This window comes from Schistocerca serialis, chromosome 1, assembly GCF_023864345.2.
Source record: "Schistocerca serialis cubense isolate TAMUIC-IGC-003099 chromosome 1, iqSchSeri2.2, whole genome shotgun sequence".
NCBI classification, from domain to species: domain Eukaryota; kingdom Metazoa; phylum Arthropoda; class Insecta; order Orthoptera; family Acrididae; genus Schistocerca; species Schistocerca serialis.
The window spans coordinates 126,547,538-126,569,762 of NC_064638.1; the positions used below are offsets into that span (position 1 = coordinate 126,547,538).

General features: G+C 39.9%; 1 protein-coding gene across 1 annotated transcript in view; it reads right to left on the bottom strand.

The window, feature by feature from the left end:
- Positions 1-11,523, bottom strand: part of LOC126463915 (uncharacterized) — a 50,555-nt gene extending 39,032 nt beyond the window's left edge. The window contains exon 1 of the mRNA XM_050096195.1: positions 11,251-11,523. Within this exon, the coding sequence (XP_049952152.1) occupies positions 11,251-11,397 (147 nt within the window). The 5' untranslated portion in view covers positions 11,398-11,523. The remainder of the gene's footprint in view (positions 1-11,250) is intronic.
- Positions 11,524-22,225: the final 10,702 nt, after the last annotated feature.

The window sequence follows — 22,225 nt, forward strand, 5'->3', positions numbered from 1 at the left end:
GCGACTGGCCAGTATCATAGCTGACTTTGCAGTAGTATTGTCCAATGCAAGCAGTGATAAGACACAAAGTGCAAATTACTTGTGTGTCAGTGCAATACTGTAATAAGGTATGTACAGTTTGTTAATGTTTTAACATGGAAAAATATTTTGGACAGCATTTTCTGCTGAAAATTAAAATTATACAGTAAAGTGTTGTGACGTTACAGGTCAATAAAAGTGTTCCTCTGATAATGTGACCATTTTTGCATTTCAGTCATGCTCTCAGTACCATAAGAAATGAATTAGCAAGGTTCTACTGTAGTACAGAAAAATATTGGAGAAATTAAACCAGTATAAAAATTTATCAGATGAAACAATTTTGTTGTTTGGTAGTAATATCATACGACAGCTGAAGCTTAATGAAAGTGAAGAGAAAGATTGCATTGGCAAAAGGTGCTTTTATGACTGAGAAAAATATTTTAAGCAGTAAACATATGAATACAGATGGCAGAATCAGTGATGTGTAACTGCTTCAGATGGTAAAAAAATGTTCTATTAAGTGGGATGAAAACCTTAGTGAGAAGCAACTTGGTGAGACTATATTGAAGGCACTTAGCAGGAGTCTCAACTTTGCGGTGACCCTAAGGAGTGTCACTGTCGCGCCCTTTATCAGTGTGGTTGAGCAGGTGGTTCTCAAACTACCTCCAAGTGAAGCTGAAAATGTCCGACAGGAAACGTGAAGGTAATTCACCAAGACCAAGCTGCCTAAATCTAACACCACATGTGATGAGAAGCTGGTTGTCAAGACAACTCCAAGAGGATGGTACCATTGTGGTGCTACCAGCAGATAAGGGGAACACTGCCACCATTCTACAGAAGACTAACTAAAACATCAAAGTCCGACAACTTGTGGGTGACCCAGCATACAGACCAATAGAAAGGACTGCACTGACAAGATGGACAGGAAGATCAGGGCTCTTTTAAAGGAAACCTGCATATCTGAAAAAGTCTTGAGGCAGCTGAGGCCAAAAGCTCTAGTACCACCCAGGCTTTATGGACTGCCCAAGGGCACAGAGAAGGGGTCCCTCTACATATGATAGCAACATTGGCGTGGTCACCTATCCCACTCTTCAGCACCTGAAGAAGATGCCCTTACCATATGTGGGCAAATGTGCACCACAATCACAACTCTGACAATTTTCTACACCATCTGAAACAGTTACACATCACTGATTCTGACATTTTGGTTAACTTCAACATGGTTTCCTTGTTCAATCAAGTGCCACTGAATGAATCACTAAAGTTGATTGGAGAAAAGTTTGATGGTGCTCTCCTGAACTTGTTTAGGCACATTTTAACTTCAACATACTTCCTGAATGGGGGGTTAATTCTATGAGCAAACAGAAGGGGTGGCAAGGGGCAGCTCACTCTCATCAGTGGTGATGAACCATTTTACGGAGAGGTTTGAAAATGAGGCACTTGCATCGGCCCCGGTCAACCGAATTGTTTCTTGAGATATATAGATGACACCTCTTATTTGGTCCTAAGGCAGGGAAACGTTCTTTGTCTTTCTGGAAGAGCTGAACTCATGCCACCCTTAACATAAAATTCAGAATGGAAATGGAGAACAGCGGACAACTCCCATTCTTAAATGTTCTTGTCCGGAGGAAGGCAGATGGCACTTTTGGTCACAGTATTTACTGAAAACCAACCCACACCAATCTATACCTGCAAGCCTGTAGCTGCTGCCATCTGGCACAGAAGAAAGGTGTACTCAAAACTCTGGCCCATCAAGCAAGAACTCTTTTGGATCCAGACAATTTGGCTACTGACATAGAACACCTGCAGTCTGTGTTCTATAGAAGTGGATATTCTTCCAAGAGATGTTCAGATGGCACTACGCCCTCCTTCTCCACCAGAGAAGTCAGTAGATGTACAAGACGAACAAAGAAGGGTTTTTCACCATATGCCTGGCGAATATCTGCCAAAATCAACAGAAGTCTTCTCATATATAATGTTTAGAGCATTTTCTGCCCACCAATAGAGATTAAGGCTCTGTTAGGAAATGTAAAGGATGATCTGGGCCTACAGAAATTAGGCATTTACCACATACAATGTCATGTATCGGCCAGACCACCAAAACCGTAGACGTCAGGTGTAAGGAGCACCAACAGCACACCAGACTCAAACAAGCTTCCAAGTCAGCTATAGTGGAAGATTGTTTGGAACTCCATCATCTGACGAATTATGAGGATGTCAAGATTCTGACACAGACACACAGATACTGGGACAACATTATTAAATAATCAATCAGAATAAAGATCGCACAGAATCTTATCAACCGTGACACAGCATTTCGACTTAGCTCCCCTGGAATCCAGCATTCTATCTCCTAAATACACAATGGAGGAAACAGCCGAATTCTAAGGGAAATAACTTTGAAAATGGTTATAGAGCAAGTAACCCAGCACAACCAAAGCAGGGCACACCATCAGTGGTACTTCAGATAGCATATCAAGTACCCGAAGACAGTCATTTCGAGAATGAATGGCAATTTGAACACCAGCCGACAGTAAATAATTTGACAGCCAGCAGGCATATACCTCGGAGAGAGCACCTGACGCAGTCAGTGATGATAATGGAACAGTATAGGCCACAGGAAAGGTTAAGTGACAACAGTCAGAAGACTGAAAAGAAACAAATTATTTCATGCAAAACTGCTCAAACTGCCACACCTATCAATGGTCAACTGCGTACTGATCCACATCGCAGCTGATAACTGGGTAGTCGGACCAACTGTTCAATTTTAATTTTCTTAGCTTAAGAGTGTACAATAGGATTGGCAAAAACCTATTCCTTTCTTTTTCAGAGTCTACAAATATTGTGGTGTCACCAGCAAATCTGATACAACCTACCTTGTAATCATGAGCTTTTATTCTCCTTCGAGATCTGAACAGCTATCTCAATAAGTACATTAATTATACATGGGGCAGAGGAAATCCCTGTCTAACTCTTTCTAATCCTGAGCTCTTCTTGTACCTTACTGATGTCTACCTTAGTGCTTCGGTTCTGAAGCAGTTGATTAATAACTCTTCTAGCCTTTCAGTCCAGTCCTATTTCTTCTTAGTTCTGAAGATTAGCTCTCAGTTTACATTCTCATAAGCTTCTTCTAAGGTAAGTTGTTCTAAGTAAAATAAGTTATTCTATTCACATCCATAGCATGGGCAATGCCAACATTACTTCTCAACCCTCTGCTTTCTCTAAATCCAAATTACTCTTCTCTAATATAATTACTAATTTTTCTTATTACACATGTCAAATCTTGTCTTATTGTTAACTTACAATATTATGCCCCTCACATATCGTGGACCTTGCACCAAGGTGGAGTGGCTACTGTGCCTCAACAATACTGATATCTGTACCCATGGTGCAACTTCAATGGAGGGTATCTGCAGGGAGGTGAGACCAATCCACGGTTCCTGGAGAAGGGTGACAGCAGCCTTTTCATTCTGTAGTTGCCGGAGCAACAGTCCGGATGACTGACTGATCTGCCCTTGTAACACTAAGTAACATTGCCTTACTGTGCTGATACTGCAAATGGCTGAAAGCAAGGACAAATACATCAGTTTCCGTTTTTCGCTGAGGGCATGCTGTTCTTTGTACAGCTTAATGACGATGGGATCCTCTAGTCTAGGGTAAAATATTCCAAAAGTAAAATAGTCCTCCATTCAGATCTCTGGCCAATGCTACTTAGAGGGACGATGTCATCAGGAAAAACAAGACATGCATTCTATCGATCGGAGTATGGAATGTTAGATCCTTTAAACAATTTGGAAGGTTCAAGAATTTAAAAAGGGGAAACAGACAGGGTCAAATTAGATATAGTAGGAATTAGTGAAGTGTGGTGGCAGGACAAACAGGGCTTCTGGTCAGGTCAGTACAGGTTGTCAACATAAAATCAAATAGGGGTAATGCAGGAGTAGGCCTAATAAAGAACATGAAAACAGGAATGTAGTAAGCTACGATGAACAGCATGGTTAATGTATTATCAAGGACAAGACAACATCCACCACACTAGTGCAAGCTTATATGACAACTAGCACCACAGATGAGACTGGAAGAAGGTATGAAAGGAAATTATTCAGATAGTTCATGGAGACAAAAATTTAACTACATGTGACTGGAACTGAGTAGAAAGAAAAGTAAGAGAATGAAAAATAGCAGAACACAGAATCGAGGAGAGAGGGTGGGAGAGTAAGGAAGGAAAGAGGGAGTAAGGAAGGAAAGAGGGAGTCATCTGACAGAATTTTGCACAGAATGTAATTTAATCATCAATAACACTTCGTTTAAGAATCAAGTAAGAAGGTTGTAAAAATGGAGAGACATGGGGACACTGGAAAGTTTCAGACTGAAAGTGTAATGGTACGATTTTGAACTATAAAACATTTCCAGAGGTACATGTGGACTAACCATAATTTATTGGTTACTGGCTGAAGAAAATGGGGAAAGGTAGGAAATTATGGAGATGGGAGCTACGAACCAATGGCTGTTGAGCATTCCACAGGGAGCATTAGTCAACAACTGACTGAAACAGGGGAAAGAAATATGATTGAAGATGAGTGGGTAGATTTGAGAAAGTGAAGGTAGTAGACAACCACAATGTTAAAAAGACAAGGCTTAGTAGAAGTCCTTGGACAACACATGAGGTAATGAATTAAATTGATGAAAGGAAGAAATACAAAACTGCAGCAAATGAAATGGAACACAGGTGTCTATTAAAACGAGTTTCATAGGAAATACAAAATGGCCAAGTATGAAAGGTTAGAGGACAAATGCAAGGCTGTAGAAACATGCATGACTACGGGAAAGATAGATGCCATCTATAGAAAAATTGAAGAGACATTTTAAGAAAAAGGAAGCAGCCTTAGGAATATCACAAACTCATGGCAAGCTAGTACTTAGCAAAGAAGGGAAAGGTGGAAGGGATAGATATAGGGCCAGTATAAGGGAGACAAACGTTAACACAACATTATGGAAAGAGAAGACATACTAGGTGAAGATGAAATGGGTTATATAATACTTGAAAAGAAATTGACAGTGCACAGAAAGAAGTAAATGGAAACAAGCTCTCTAGAGTGGCTGATATTCCTTGAGAACTGTTCAGATCCCACTGCTAGTAAAGCAGTAAACAACCACTGTATCATGCAACTGTTCTGTGAACCCCCTGCTTTGGCCTTATTGTGCTGTACATCTGAAGATGGCCACCATGCAGGCCAAAACCAAACATCATTTGTACTGCTGGTAAAGCAACAAATGACTGTGGCATCACCCAACTGTTCTGTGCACTTCTGGCTTCAGACATATGGTGCTGTAAATCTGAAAATGGCCAGCGTAAAGCCTGAAACCAGTCATCATTTTTTAATAAATGATTATTTGCAATCTTAACTGTTTCACCAAGTGATAATGTGCTATAGACTGCTGTAATTTCTCCACCCATGTTATCTAAATTATGAACTCATATAAGCCAACCTAGGGGAAAGTCAGTTTTGCTTCTGGAGTAATGTTGGAGCACACAAGGCAATACTGACCCTACGACTTATTCCAGGAGACAGTTTGAAGAACTGCAAAATAAATAGCATGTGCAAAATAAAGTGAGCAAAATACTATCTACAACTTGAAAAAGAAACCAGACTGCAGTTATAATAGTCAAAGGACATGACAGGGAAACTGAGATGGGAGTGAGACACAGTTGTAGCCTATCCCTGAAGTCCTTTAATCTATACACTGAGCAAGCTGTGAAAGAAACCAGGGAGCAATTTAGAAAGAGATGACTCGGGTAGAAGAAATAAAACTTATGAGGTTTTCTGATGACATTGTAGTTCTGTCACGGTTGGCAAAGAACTTGGAAGAACATTTGAATGGAAAGGGTAGCATCTTGCGAAGAGATTATAATCTATGAATATCAACAGAAGTGAAAGAAAGGTAATGGAAAGTAGTCAAATTAAATAAGGTGATGCTGACAGAATTAGGTGAGGAAATAAGACAAAAAAAGTAGTAGTGAGGTTTGCTATTTGAAAACGGATGAAAATAGAAGTAGAGAACATAAAAATACAGATTGGCAATTGGAAGATAAATCATTGCTGAAAAAGAGGAATTTCTTAACATTATAACATAAATTTAAGTGTAAGGGTGTACTTTGAATTGTAACCCTATATGGTAGTTAACATTGATGACAAACAGTTCACACAAGAAGTACACGGAAGCTTGTGAAACTTCGCACAACAGAAGAACAGTAAAACTTGGAAGGTAGATTTAATAACAAATGACCTAGTAGTGAATCAATTTTGGGAAAAAAGGACATTAATGTATTTCATCAACTGACCAATATGTAGTTACTGTCTCAGATGGCATCCTAAAACACTAACTATGAGAATGGTTTGGAAAGTTCTCGGAGTCACCATGAGATATCAGCACTGGTGCAACAAGTTTTTCACATGATAACTCATTGGACTGTTTCCTGTAAACACGTACCACGTCAGTTCTCTTGGAAGAGAGCTGTGGCAGTGACATGGCTCTATTGTTGTTCCCGCGTAGTGATTTACGAAGATGGAGAGAAATCAACATTCGAGCAGTGATTAAGTACTTCGTAAACAAAGGTATGAAAGCACAGGACATTCATGCCGATTTCCAGAATACACTGGGGGACTCTGCTCCTTCATATTAAACTGTTGCCAAGTGGACAAATGAATTTAAATTTGGTCGGGAGAGCTTAGATGACAATCTGAGCAGTGGTCGCCCAAGATGTGTCACTACTCCAGAAATCATTGCAAAAGTGCACAAAATGGTCATGGAGGGTCACCGATTGAAAGTGCGTGAAATTGCTCATGCTTGTCACATGTCATCTGAAAGGGTATATCACATTTTAAGTGAAGAACTAGAAATGAAAAAATTATCTGCAAGTTAGGTGCCGCAACTCTTGACGCTGGATCAAAAATGCATGAGAATGGACATATCAGAACAATATTTGGTCCATTTTAGAAGAAACAAACAAGATTTTTTGCACTGTTTGTGACCACAGATGAAAATTGGGTGCACAATTATATCCCAGAGACAAAACAACAGTCAAAGGAGTGGAAACATACTGATTCTCCGCCACCAAAGGAAGCAAAGATAATTCCTTCGGAGGGAAAGATCATGGCATCAGTGTTCCGGAATGCGAAGGGGATTCTGTTTGTAGATTATCTCCCCACTAGGCAATCACTGGAGAATACTACACTAATCTCCTGGACAAACTGCACCAAAAGATATGCGTAAAAAGGCAAGGTTTAGCAAGGAAGAAAGCCAGCTTCCATCAAGACAATGTGCGCTCGCACACATGTGCCATCGCCATGGCAAAATCACACAAACTAAGGTATGAATTGCTGCCACACCCTTATTCACCTGATATGTCTGTCAGATTTCCATCTCTTCCCAAAACAGAACATTTTTCTTGGTGAACGAAGATTCACTTCAAATGGAGAAACGATAGCCAGAGTTGACAACTATTTTGCGGGCCTGGAGGAAACTCACTTTTGAGATGGGATCAATGATCAATGCATTGGAACATTGTTGGACCATGCGCACTAATCCACAAGGAGACTACATTAAAAAAACGGTTTCTGTGATGAAGTACTTTTTTTCTATTCCGAGAACTTACGTACTATAATAAGTGTGCTCCCTGAAACACACTGAAATCACATTCTTTCTGCTCAAAATAATAGTCATGTGAAGACCCACATTTTAACTTCTGGACATCAGCTCTATTACATTTATTAGCCTTTTTGTCAAATTGTGCCAGATATGTAAACAACTCTTTTGCTAATGCGGAAACCTGCCTTCATTTACTAACAAGCAAATTGAGATTACATGTTAACAAGTTCCTCAGATACGCTTTTCTTATACTGCCAGTCCGTATTTTACATCTTTCTCTATTCATCAGTTCTTTTGTTGTGCAAGTAGCAAAACTCATTTACTACTTGTAGTGTCTTATTTCCTAACTTAATACTATCAGTATCATCTGTTTTAATTTAATTGCATTCCATTACCTTTCTTTCACTTTTATTGGTATTCATCTTACAATCTCACGACATTATCCATTCTCTTCAAATGCTCTTCCAACTTCACTACCACTTCTGACCGAATTACAGTCATCAGCAAACCTACACGACAAAATTGTTTACTTTGTACCACATTTAACTCCCTGTGTCAGTATGACACTGATGGTGTTAAGGAATGGAGTAGGAAGTGGCAAGATACCCTCAACCGATTTTAATATGTATGTTTCTAAAGCCCACTGCACTGTTGCTATAAATTACATTCATTATTTTGTCTTGTGCTTTATGTTTAATGCACAGAGATGATAAAATTTTGTGGTAATGAAGACAAGCGTAAAGCTGGTCACGTTCTGGAGGTAATTGTGGAGCTCTGCCAATAAACTGAATATGCTCTACAAATTGCATCATCTTATTTTGACTCCAGAAGACAACCTGAACATCATGAATTATTAGTGATGCACATGGCCGAAAATGGCTTTTGAGTGACCAAGAATATTTAAGATTGCGCCACAAATTAGGAAACATATTCAAAAGGACTTCATTAACTAGATGAAAAAGTACAGTATTCAAGCTTTACAAAATATTCAGGAGTGAAAGCTTCGATCGCAAACGTCAACTCTTTTCATCCAAAGCTTTGTAAATTTTTCTAATTATTTATGTGGTTATGGTATATAAAAAAAAACTAATTTCTATCCAAAAGGTAAATGACATCAACTGCCTAGAAGGTGTAATACTGAATAAAGCCATCAATTGTTTTCCTTATGTCTAGGTCTACAGCCATCAAATATATATAGCCTTAGTGGTACCATAACTTATTTTAATCAATGTCAGGATTTTATAATTTGATTTATTTTCAAACAGAGCTTCGTACAATGATATTGGTGAATATAATGGTAGACCTGACTGTGATGCTGACCCTCCTCTTCTGACGTTCTTTAGTTACTTTTCAACACTGACCACTTATCAATAACATGTGACTTGATACACTGGTCTATTTTAAAAAGAAGTGCAACTTCTATGGACTCTTTACATTTTGGCACATAAAATTTTGCTTCAAATTCCCTGGATGCTATTTATATAGCTGTCTTTATAATTGTTTACCACTATTATTGAACCATGGTGTGTCCCCCTCATAATTTGCTATCCCTTGAGGCATATGTCTCATACCTAAATAACAAAGTCTTGAAACTGTGGCATCCTATATCTACTTGCTCTTCAGAACTTTTGTGTTTGCCACTGGGCAGACTGATGGAAGCCTATGTCTTGTCATATTTGCTCAGTAGAAACAATTGGCTTTTTCAACACTAGCAGCCATTGATGCTTTATGGTTACAAGTCCCTATATGTTCACTGATTTGAACTGTTCAGGTGCATTTATTGCTAGAAGATGCAGTTTATACCAAACGCGTACATCTCCCAATTTATTATTCATAAATTGAAATACCCTCCTAATACCACAGTGCAATTGGAGAATTCATGAATGAACCACTCCCAGATTTCTAGACGCATTATGACACTTCCATAATTGCTGCAAGTAGCCAACAGAAACATTTGGTTACTATTTCTTACTTCATCATCTCACATTTTGACTATGGATTTTCCAGAATGAGATTCTCACTCTAAAGCAGAGTGTACGCTGATACGAAACTTCCTGGCAGATTAAAACTGTGTGCCGGACCGAGACTCAAACTCGGGACCTTTGCCTTTCGCGGGCAAGTGATCTACCAACTGAGCCACCCCAGCACAACCCACAACCCGTCCTCACAGCTTCAATTCTGCCAGTACATCTCCTACCTTCCAAACTTGACGGAAGCTCCTCCGCGGTAGAGCACTTGCCCGCGAAAGGCAAAGGTCCTAAGTTCAAGCCTCAGTCCGGCACACAGTATACCAAATACTAATAAACTATTTTTTACAAACAAAAATATAATTTTTACATGTCATTAGTGGCTATCCTCAACACATTAGTGTTATATTTACTCATAAATTATAAAGTACATGACAACTATTAAACACTGGAACTATGGTAAGTTTAACTTCGAAATGTCAAATGTTTACTGAATAAAATACTGCGAAATGCCCCAACAATTCCAGATAAATTATCAACTTTCCCATTTAACACAAACTAATTTTTTGAAATAAGCATCTTATACTGGCACATCAGTGTTACCATATTACTGCAATGCATTCTTTATAATTTTTATGTACTGACATATGAGAAAGGTCTTGTTGTTATACTGGTTCTACAAAATAAAAAAATTAAACAACTGTGACCCAATAACTTCAATCACTCATCCTTTTAAGAGTAGCCTACAATCTTCGGATTCTTTCATAAATATGACCCTCTGTATATAATCTGATAATAGGCTCGATGCAACCAGAAATTGTCATACCAACAATTATTGTACTTGACAATGCCATGTCACTGAGAACTGGATGATGGGGAAGCGCTAGTATAGCCTGTATTGAATATTATCCAACAGAACAGCTGACTTATATCATCTAAAAATATGTCAATTATGCAGTGGCAAGACACGATAAAAATTGGCATGGTGGTAGATCAGTGTATAATTTGTGTTTCTAACGATACGTTTTGAAATATTACGTCATTAAATAGGGTAAATTTTTATTCAGGAGTCAGCCCATTTAATGCGGCATATGTTTAAAAAATGAAAACAGTCCAGCAGCAGCAGCCTGCATTTACCCTAAAAACGAAAAACTTATTCTGGGTGTCTACAGTTTATTGAAGCTCCATCGTCGAATGTTTAGATTTCTAGTCATTTTCGCAATGTATACAAACAATTCTATTGGAAACATGAAGCAACCATGGTATGGAGGTATGAAACGTCCAGATGGGCAACTGATAAAGTTATCATAGCAACAAGTATTTTATAATCATGTGAAAATTACCGCTGTCGTCGTCGCCTTGCCAAAATACCTTTGTTGCACTTAATGTTTTATTCCTTTTGGGTAACGTTATTTAATAGTGCTGAATAATATATTATAAACATCTAAAAAAAAATTAAAAAAAAAATGGGAACCAAAGGGCAACACTGTAGGCCCCAAACACATTAGCATTTTATAGAATGCCAATCTTCTTACGACGCGCTGCCAGTGTAATAAGTTTACGAGCGAAAATATCAGCCACCTAAACTACTATAGCGTTAAATTACGTTACATACACGAGAAACGTCTTCAAATCCTTCGTCGATACTTCTCGCGTCCCTCTGCTTCCAGTATCTGTAGATTAAATAAGCACAACCGCAAACAGCAACACTTGAACCAACGACCACTAGTCCTCTAATTGGGGATGACCAATTACTAGCCATTCTCCTTCAACAATATATCACAACATATTAAATCCCAACCGTACAACTATTAAACATGCTCTCAGTAGCACACACAAAACATGCCTAAAATGCCAAACTTAAGCTACATCTTTGGTTCTTTGCTGTCAACGAGGTTCTATGTGGTCAACACCATTCAACACATTCGATAGTGTACATCATCTAACTTACGACAATCGAAAAGGAAGACATACGAAGAAAGTGTGGGAAAAAGACTTGCTGTGCAGAATAATAAAAGGTGTAGCTAAAACTAAACTTGAAATTTATTTAATAATTGTAGATAAACTATTATATAATCTTTATGATGGTACATTCATTATTCAGAATGTGAATGTAAAATGACTCGTTCTACACCATTACAGTTAATCGTACCAATAATCAATGAAACTAAACAATGATTTTTATAGCTTATCCAAAATTATTTTAGGATTGACAGCTGTGATTGACAGCGAGGACGGAAGCGGTAAGGAGGCAGGAACCCACGCATCAGGCCCGGGCCACTTTCCGCCAATACCACGCTACCTGCTACTGCAGCAAATCCCCGAAGTTGCCAAACCCTTTACCCCAGACAACACTTTCTGCTTGCAGTGGGCTACATTTGAAGCCAGCTTGCTGTCCTGTGTGATTGTTGCACCCTGTGACTTTCTATGTGTTCGGTTTTTACGGATGTAGGAGTTGTTACAGTTATTCGTTGTGTGGCACTCAATGCGGGAAGTTCGTCCAAAGTTATAAGTGGAAAAGTTCGACGTCGTTCTCTTGGCCAGGAGACTGCCAAACGAGTGCAGTCAAGAGAAACGTTTTGCGTGTAACATGCTTAAAAATTCGAGAGTGAAAAACTTAATGGTGACCTGCTCCTCCCCGTTACCAAAGTGTTCTGTCGATCAGAAATGCTGCAGCTCTGAACATAAACAAAAAACAAAAACAAAAAAAATGCTGTGAACAATGGAAAGGAAATGTTCTACGAAGAAGAGGAAGCTGAAGAACCATCGAAACGTAACATCTCTGGGACTAAACGTCATATGGATAAGTGGATTGCCAACATCGATTTCTTTGCAGACTTTTTCAAGGCAATTGCTCATCCCGGTGCACGGTTTTACACAGCCTTGGCTTTCATTATGGGCATTTCTGTGGCCGTAAACTGTTGATGGAGAGGGGAGATATAGCTGCACGGCGATGACGATTTTTAAGGGACATCCCTAGTATAAATATCGACGAAGTGGTGTGGCTTGACGAAATGTGGTCAAGTTGTCAAGACGTTGGACAAACGACACAACTAAAGGAACAATGGCAATGCCTTTTGGCAAGAGTTGTAGACTTATTCTTCTTCATGCAGGCACCTTGCAGAGTAATCCCGCAGTCTCCTGCTTTTCAAATCAAAGAAAATAGGAGATTATCACGAAGAAATGAACCACGTTATATTTACAAAGTGGTTCGAAGATTCACTAATACCAAATCTTGGAAAAAAGTCAAGAATTTTACTATATATTGTTGTTGTTGTGGTCTTCAGTCCTGAGACTGGTTTGATGCAGCTCTCCATGCTACTCTATCCTGTGCAAGCTTTTTCATCTCCCAGTACCTACTGCAACCTACATCCTTCTGAATCTGCTTAGTGTATTTATCTCTTGGTCTCCCTCTACGATTTTTACCCTCCACGCTGCCCTCCAATACTAAATTGGTGATCCCTTGATGCCTCAGAACATGTCCTACCAACCGATCCCTTCTTCTGGTCAAGTTGTGCCACAAACTTCTCTTCTCCCCAATCCTATTCAATACTTCCTCATTAGTTATGTGATCTACCCATCTAATCTTCAGCATTCTTCTGTAGCACCACATTTCGAAAGCTTCTATTCTCTTCTTGTCCAAACTATTTATCGTCCATGTTTCACTTCCATACATGGCTACACTCCATACGAATACTTTCAGAAATGACTTCCTGACACTTAAATCAATACTGGATGTTAACAAATTTCTCTTCTTCAGAAACGCTTTCCTTGCCATTGCCAGCCTACATTTTATATCCTCTCTACTTCGACCATCATCAGTTATTTTGCTCAGTTATTTTTTTGCTCAGTTATTTTACTATATAATGCTCCTTACAATTCAGTTGTTATTGACAAGGCATCTACCATGGCAAATCGAAAGGAGAAAATGATTGTTTGGCTTCAGCGTCAGAACGCCGATATAAGTGATGACATTGAAAAGGAGGAGCTTATGGGAGAACGGCAGTTCCCCCTATACGAAATCGACGAACTGGCAAAAAAAACATGGACATGCAGTCGTTAGGCTACCACCTCACCACTGCCATTTCAACCCAATACAGTTGATACGGGCTCAAATTAATGATTACGTTGCCAGGAATAATAATAAATGTAGCCTCTCTACAGATGAAGCACTCACAAGAGAAGCTGTCAGGAACGTCACCGCTGAAAACTGAAGAAAGCTGTCGAACATAGCAGAACATCGTGGAAAGAGCATGGCAGAATGAAGCTCTAGGCGCGCGGGATTAGCCGAGCGGTCTGGGCGCTGCAGTCACGGACTGTGCAGCTGGTCCCGGCGGAGGTTCGAGGCCTCCCTCGGGCATGGGTGTGTATGTTTGCCCTTAGGATAATTTAGGTTTAGAAGTGTGTAAGCTTAGGGACTGATGACCTTAGCCGTTAAGTCCCATAAGATTTCACACACATTTGAACAATGAAATGCTTTTGGAAATTTATTTGGAGAAGATGATGATTTCATTAAATGACTGCAGTGCCAGTGGCACTACAGGAAATCATCATTGCGAGGAGAGCACATCAGTGGAGTTTTTCTGTTACCTGCGTAGAAATGATGCACAGGCGGATCTAGCTACTTTTCTGGCGTGTGCAGTTTACATCTGTAAACGAAACAAAATTATATCGTCGTAAGTTTTGAAACTTCAGTGATAAGGTCTTAATAGCAACTAATTTCAAAGAATTTCACTTCAAGCATGCAGTACGCACCACACTGCTGTTTACAATATAAAAACAATGAAGTTTGGCCCATTTAAGATACGTTTTCCCGCCATGATAAAAACGCTTAATTTTATTTTTGGTTGCGTTAGAATTACGTTGGTGGATCGCAAAAATTAATAACAGTTTCATTACAAACCTACAACGACCTATTTCACGTGCCGAATCTGTTTCGGCGCCCGATTGGTAGCTGACGGCCGAGCGGACCATTGTGCGTTACATTTAACTCAAATTATCTCGCATTAGAGATCTCTGACAGAGTTCTAGTTTCGAACATATGAAAATATGATGCATTCTTAAGATTTCATTCGCATAATTTATTCACCTAACTTCAACAACAAAAACGTTTCCCGCGTGTCGACAGATCCAATAATGACGTGACAAAATGGATCGACAACTGTCTTACTATCATCTTAATAATTTGTTGCAGCAGATAAAACTAAAATCTAAACGTAGTGTAATTCTTTCAGAACACAATGATGCAAGTTCCATATTTATAAAGTGAATAGTTTGACTGTTTGAGAGAGTTGACTGAAACGTAAGATAACGCTTGTGTTCCGTGCGGTACGAGGCAACTCTCTTCTGCGCCTCCACGTACTCCTGATGGTGTCAATCCTAAAGTAATTTTGGACAGACTATAGCAGAAATGCGTTTCGTTACCGTAACATATTTACAGCAGCATTAGTAGTAGTAGTAGTAGTAGTAGTAATAGTAGTAATCTTAGTTGGAAAGTTACTTTCCAGGAAAAGTAAGTTACAGTTATTGTACATCAAAAGTAACTTTTTCAGTTACAGCTGTCAGCACACTTATTTTTACAGTTAACAATACTTTTAAAATTATAATTGTAGCTCATCTGTAAATAAATAATTAACCCTATACAGTAAGAAAGGAAACAAGTATTAATATTAGTCAATAATTGAATATAGTGTCTACAACTGCTTCCATCTCAGTTGAACTGTTTGTTCATTTCAACAAAAGATTTTTTCAAATGTTTCACCAACCCAATATGCCCCTCGTTGTCGTAACACAATAATCCCTGCATAGAAAACTCTTTCTACAGATGTACTAGTTGGTATTCCAGTATTAGAGAATCTTGATTGTGGGAAACACTTGGAGCATCTCTACGTCTGTTGAAGATTAGATTAGATTAGATTAGATTAATACTAGTTCCATGGATCATGAATCCGATATTTCGTAATGATGTGGAACGAGTCGAATTTTCCAATACATGACATAATTAGGTTAATTTAACAACATACTTAAGTTAATATAACAACTTTATTTTTTTGTGTTTTTTTCCCCTTAATTTATACCTAAAAATTCCTCTATGGAGTAGAAGGAGTTGTCATTCAGAAATTCTTTTAATTTCTTCTTAAATACTTGTTGGTTATCTGTCAGACTTTTGATACTATTTGGTAAGTGACCAAAGACTTTAGTGCCAGTATAATTCACCCCTTTCTGTGCCAAAGTTAGATTTAATCTTGAATAGTGAAGATCGTCCTTTCTCCTAGTATTGTAGTTATGCACACTGCTATTACTTTTGAATTGGGTTTGGTTGTTAATAACAAATTTCATAAGAGAGTATATATACTGAGAAGCTACTGTGAATATCCCTAGATCCTTAAATAAATGTCTGCAGGATGATGAAGATGAAGAATTGAGTAAAAGCTGTTTGAGATCCTGTTGAGCACATGGCGGGAGTGCACTTTCTCTCCCAAAGCAGAAGAAATTTTCCTTCTTGCCTTCAAGTACTTCTGCTTTCTCCCGGGGAGTATCTCGTGCAGCTGTTGTTTGCATCATTTCCAGCATATGGTCTTTGGCCTCACAGGTATGTGGCATTGTAGACTGCTACATTGCGTGTAGGGGATGGTGGGACTAACCCCAGCAAGTCACTGGGATGGCGGCTATGTACTTGCACCAGTATGGAGGCTGTACCACCTAGGTCTCGTTCTGCTGCCATCCAGGGCAGGGATCTGGCTGCTGCTGAAGTGGGCCAGGAGGCAGCCTATCAGTGGAGTCCACAAAGGACTTGGCACTAGCAGAAGGTACAGTGGTGGGAGCCTGAACTTGTAGTGGCTGCGTGCTGTCCCATATGGCCTGGTAATCCGATGTGGCCCTCCTGTCTCCAGGCACTGACGGATTGCTGCTCTCTCTGCTAAAATTAATGGTTATTTATACTAATTCACAGCTCACTTTTTTATTCATTTATTAGTCCATATAAATCTCTTTTTCAGTACATATATTGTACACAGGATATTGGACAGAAAACCTTTTTAGCTATTGGTTTTTCAAATGTCAAATTTTTATGACAAATTGGACCTATACAGTTAATAATTACAAATTTTTGAAATACATTATATTTATAATTTATTTCTACAATTAAAGATACAAATTACATTTTTTCTTGCATAAGATACTGTCAGATCGGATAGTAGCAGTTTTTCAGAAGGTAAGATGTCACAGACGTTTTAAAGCTTTGTAGTTCAGTAAGAGATTTTATATGTCTTGGTAATCTGTTGTAAAGTTTTGTTCCTGCATGATATACACCTTTTCGGCATAATGTGGTGTTACAATGATTTACATGTATGTCACTGGCTGACCTGGTACTGTAATCATGGACACTTTTGTTTTGAGGAAAATGGTTTTCTTTTCTCAGTATGCTTTTTTTGACATGCATGCCTACTTCCAGTATATAAATGCAGGGAAGGGGTAGGATCTTTAGATCTTTAAAGAAAAGTTTGCATGATTTTCTGCTTCTCACTTGTTTCATTATTCTTATAATTGCCTTTTGTTTCCTGAAAACTGTTATGGCCTGATGTACATTTCCCCAGAAAATGATACCGTACTTCTTTATTGAATGTACATGAGCAAAGTATACAGCCGTAACTGTTTCTGCACTAGTACTGTTGCAGAGAATTCTTACTACATAGCTCATTTTTGCTAGGTTTGAATTTAGGGCTGTGATATGAGTGTTCCAGTTAAGATTTTCCTGGATATGAATCCCAAGAAATTTAGTTTCATTGACAGCACTAATGTTCTGGTTATCTATACATATTACAGGTTGTGCCAGATTTTTATTTTGATCAGTGTGGAAATTCAGGAGTACCGTTTTTTGGGGATTAACTATTAGCCTGTTTCTGGTAAACCATTCAGACACTCCTTTTGTAATATCTTTTGCAGATGCAGTAAGATTTTCTTCATTATTCCCTTCAATCAATAGACTGGTGTCATCTACAAACAGTACTGGTTCAGAATCCCTAACGTGTGATGGGAAGTCATTAATGTAGACCAAAAAAAGAAATGGACCTAAAACGGAGCCCCGTGGAACACCATGACTTAGTCCACATGGTTCTGAAAGGTTGTCAACATGCTGTTTCCTGTCATGTAGTGAACAACAAATCAGTGGGCTGGTATTGCAGATATGTCTTAGTTCACCCTGTAAGAGCTACGTTTTAGAATGTTGTTGCATTATTGTGGTGCTTGGTCTAACTTGTCACACGCGGTCTCAACACCCTTCATGCTGCAACTGGCATACCAGCATGTTAGCACCTGCTGGATGCTTTCCAATGCTGTGGTCCAGCTGCTAGTTTCTGCAGTAAGGCCTAAAAAATATTGGAGGGATTGCAAATGTTTCTGGGGATGCATAAAATATCTACATAAGCTTTTGAAACAACGTAATAGATATTTATAAAAACACTCTCATAAAAAACTAAGAACTTCATGGAGAATGACATCTTCTATATCTACATCTAAATCCATACTCTGCAAGCCACTGAAAAGTGCATGGGGGCGGTATGACCTATTGTACCAGTTATTAAGGTTTCTTTCTGTTCCATTCATGTATGGAACGTGGGAAGAATGATTGTTTGAACGCCTCTGTGTGTGCTATAATTATTCTAATCTTATCCTCATGATCCCTATGTGAGTGATACGTAGGGGAGGTGGGGGGGGGGGGGGGGTAGTATATTCCTAGAGCCATCATTTATAGTCGGCTCTTGAAACTTCGTTTGTAGACTTTCTTGGGACAGTTTATGTCTATCTTCAAGAGTCTGCCAGTATCGCTGTATCACTCTCCCACAGGTCAAACAAAACTATAACCATTTGTGCACCCCTCTCTGTATACTTTCTGCCTTGTTAGTATTATTTGGTACAGTTCCCACACACTTCAGCAATATTTTAAAATGGGTTGCATGAGTGATTTTTAAGCAATCTCCTTTGTAGACTGATTGCACTTCCCCAGTATTCTACCAATAAACCAAAGTCTACAACCTGCTTTACCCACAACTGAGACTGTGTGATCATTCCATTTCATATCCCTACAAAGATTCACACCTACTATTTGTATGAGTTGGCAGTTTTCAACTGTGACTGATTGTTGTTATAGGTATAGGATACTATGTTGTTCCGTTATGTAAAGTGCACAGTTTTACTTTTCTGAACATTTAAAACAAGTTGCCAATCTTTGCACCACTTTGAAAGCTTATCAAGATCTGATTGAATATTCATGTAGCTTCTTTCGGACTGTACTTCATTATAGAGAACCTCATTGTCTGCAAAAAGTGTAAGGTTACTATTAATATTGTCTGCAAGGATATTAATATACAACATGACTGCTGTGTCCTCCTTACCAAAAAGTCCTCAATCCAATCACATATTTCACGTGATATCCCATATGATCGCGCTTTTGGCAATAAATGTGGGTGTGGTACTGAGTCAAATGCTTTTTGGAAACCAAGAAATATTGCATCTGTCTGACTGCCTTCATCCAAAGCTTTCAGTACCAGTATGTCGTGAGAAAAGCGTGAGTTAGGTTTCACATGGTCAATGTTTTCGAAATCCATGCTGGTTGGCACAGAAGAGGTTGTACTGTTCTGGATATTTCACTGTGCTTGAGCTCAGAATATGCTCTAAAATTCTACAGCTAATAAGTGTCAAAGATTTTGTACAGTAGTTTTGTGTATCACTTCTACACCCTTTTAGCAATGCAAAATCCTTCTCTCTCACACATATTGCTCCTGATCTGCCTGTGCTTGCTTTCTTTTTATCTCTCACACATGACAATAAACCATGTGGAAACAATTTTATTCTGCACACGTGATGATATATTACACACAAATATACGTCAGTCACAATACTACCCCCTGCCACCAACACGATTCCTTTGACTCGTTAAACCTCTTAATGTTATTTAACTCCCCCTTCAACCACCTGACACCTTTACTCTCCACTTCCAATGCCAACTTCTTTCCCAAGTGTCATTAACCTCGGCCCCGCCCCCTCTTCCTCTGCGATGGACCCCTGCTCTATTTATGTGCATCAATTCAGAAAAGTTTCCCTACTCCCAGCCAAAACCATGTCACCATGTCCCATATCCTCTTCCTTAAATGCTAAGCCTTGGAATCCCCCCCTCCCCCAATGGCCTGACCATAAAAATCCCTATTTCCGGATCCCACCTCTCCTTCCTCAGTGACATTCACCTTTCTTATTCCGTCAGTTCTTTTCCCTCACAAACCTGGTTCTACAAAAAGCATCTCCATGGCACAGGCATCCCTGAATCACCTCCACTCTCTCTGCAAAATTCTGTTACTATCTAATCCCCACTAGCTACACCTGATCATCCAAATTGAAGTCCTGATGCTGCAACACCTAGAAGAACGTTCCAAACACCACCTCCACAAGTTACGCAGCCTGCTGACATCGTACTCCTGCCTTGGGGCGTCATTATCCAACTCCTGTCCTACCCACAATGTTCCTCCTCTTCAACCCATCACAGCACCCAGACCCTGCCTAGCTGACCTTTTCAACCTACCACATCCTCCAAAACCCCCTACCAACACTCAATAAAATTCATAGGCAGAACAATTCAAGAATGCTGCTGTTAACCTCTCCACCAAAATTCTCAGAAGTTTCAGTCCTATCCAAAGGACTAACATTCAGCACTTCTCCCAGGTTTAACCATGTTGGACTTGTGAAAGATCTACTCTCCTTCTCCCACTCCATACAGTGGAAACACTTGTGTGTCACCAACCCAGCCAACTGAAGCCAATCCAATCCCAACATTGAATCCTGCCTGTCCTAATTCATACCATCATCCAACCATGACCCTCCCACATTTCTGCCTAACCATCCCCTTGTCACCTTCTAGGAATTCCTAACTTCCAATCTGGCCTTACCATCCTTCCCCAAGTCCCTCCCTAAGAACTACAACCTTTCAGCTGAAGAAAGGACTGCCCTACATGACCTAAAAATGGAATCTGACCTGATCATCCTCCTGGCAGACAAAGGTTCCACCACTGTTGTGATGAATCAGAGTAAATACCTGGCAGAGGGCCTCTGCCAGTTATCTGACAGCTCCACCTACAAGCTCTGCTAAAGTGATCCCATCCCAGAAGTCCAACATAACTTCAAATCCCTGCTGAAATCCTTAGGCCTTTCCCAGAACCTCTTCCTTGAATCCATCTCCCTACTCATCCCAACAATAGCCTGCACACCCACCTACTAAATGTTCCATAAAATCCACAGACCCAACAATCGAAGGTGCCCCATTGTGACTGGTTACAGTGCCCCCACTGAAATAATCTTGGCCCTTGTTGACCAACATCTGTAACCAACTGTCCAAAACCTAGCCTCCCACATTAAAGATGCCAAACACTTCCTGCACCGGCTGTCCTCCATTCCCACACATTTACCTCCCATGTCCCTGTCACTGTTGATGCAACCTTCTTATACACCAACATCCTTCATGCCCACTGCCTGGCTGTGATTGAACATTACCTCTTTCAATGCCCTGCAAATTCCAAACCCACCACTTCATTCCTCATATGCCTAACCAAATACACCCTAACCCCTAACTACTTCAGCTTTGAAGGGAAGGTATACAAACAAATTCGTGGCACAGACATGGACACCTGCATGCCACTGTCCTATGCCAACCTCTTCATGGGCCACCTATAGGAAATGTTCTTAGCTTTCCAGAACCTCAAACCTCTGGTCTAGTTCACGTTTATTGATGGCTTCTTTATAATCTGGACCCAAGGCCAGGACAGCTTATCCTCATTCCTCCACAACCTCAACACCTTCTCTCCCATCCACTCAACCTGATCTTCCTCCACCCATTGTGCCACCATCCTAGATGTTGATCTCCTCCTCTCAGACAGCTGCATCCACACCTCGGTCCATGTCAACCCCACCAGTCATCAACACTACCTGCATTTCGACAGCTACTACCCCTTCCACATCAAAAAATCCTCACCCATACAGCCTAGCCACCTGTGGTAGACACATCTTCAGTGATGAGACTTCCTTGCCCAGTATGCTGAAGTACTCACAAAGGCCTTCCTCAGACAGGCAATACGCTCCCAAAATGGTGTTTTACTGCCCACCCTACCTCCACAACATCACAGTCCATCCCTATGCCACTCCCTACCCCAATCCCCTGCCACATGAATCATATCCTTGTGGAAGACCCAGATGCAAGACCTGACCAATCAACCCACCCAGCACCACCTACTCCAGGCTTATCCTACCCCATTACATATGAAAGCAATTGTGTTATATACTAGCTTTGCTGCAACCATTGCATAGTGTTTTACATTGGGATAACAACCAACCAGCTGTCAACTAGACTGAATGGCCACCACCAAACTGTTGCCAAAAACAAGGTGGACCACGTAGTGGCACAACATGCAGCAGAACACAACATGTAAGATTTCGATGGCTGCTTTTCAACCCATGCCATCTTGATCCTCCCCAGCACAGGTGGAAGCTATCCTTACCGCACATCCTTCACTCTCATAACCTCCCTGGCCTAAACCTAAGGTAACTCG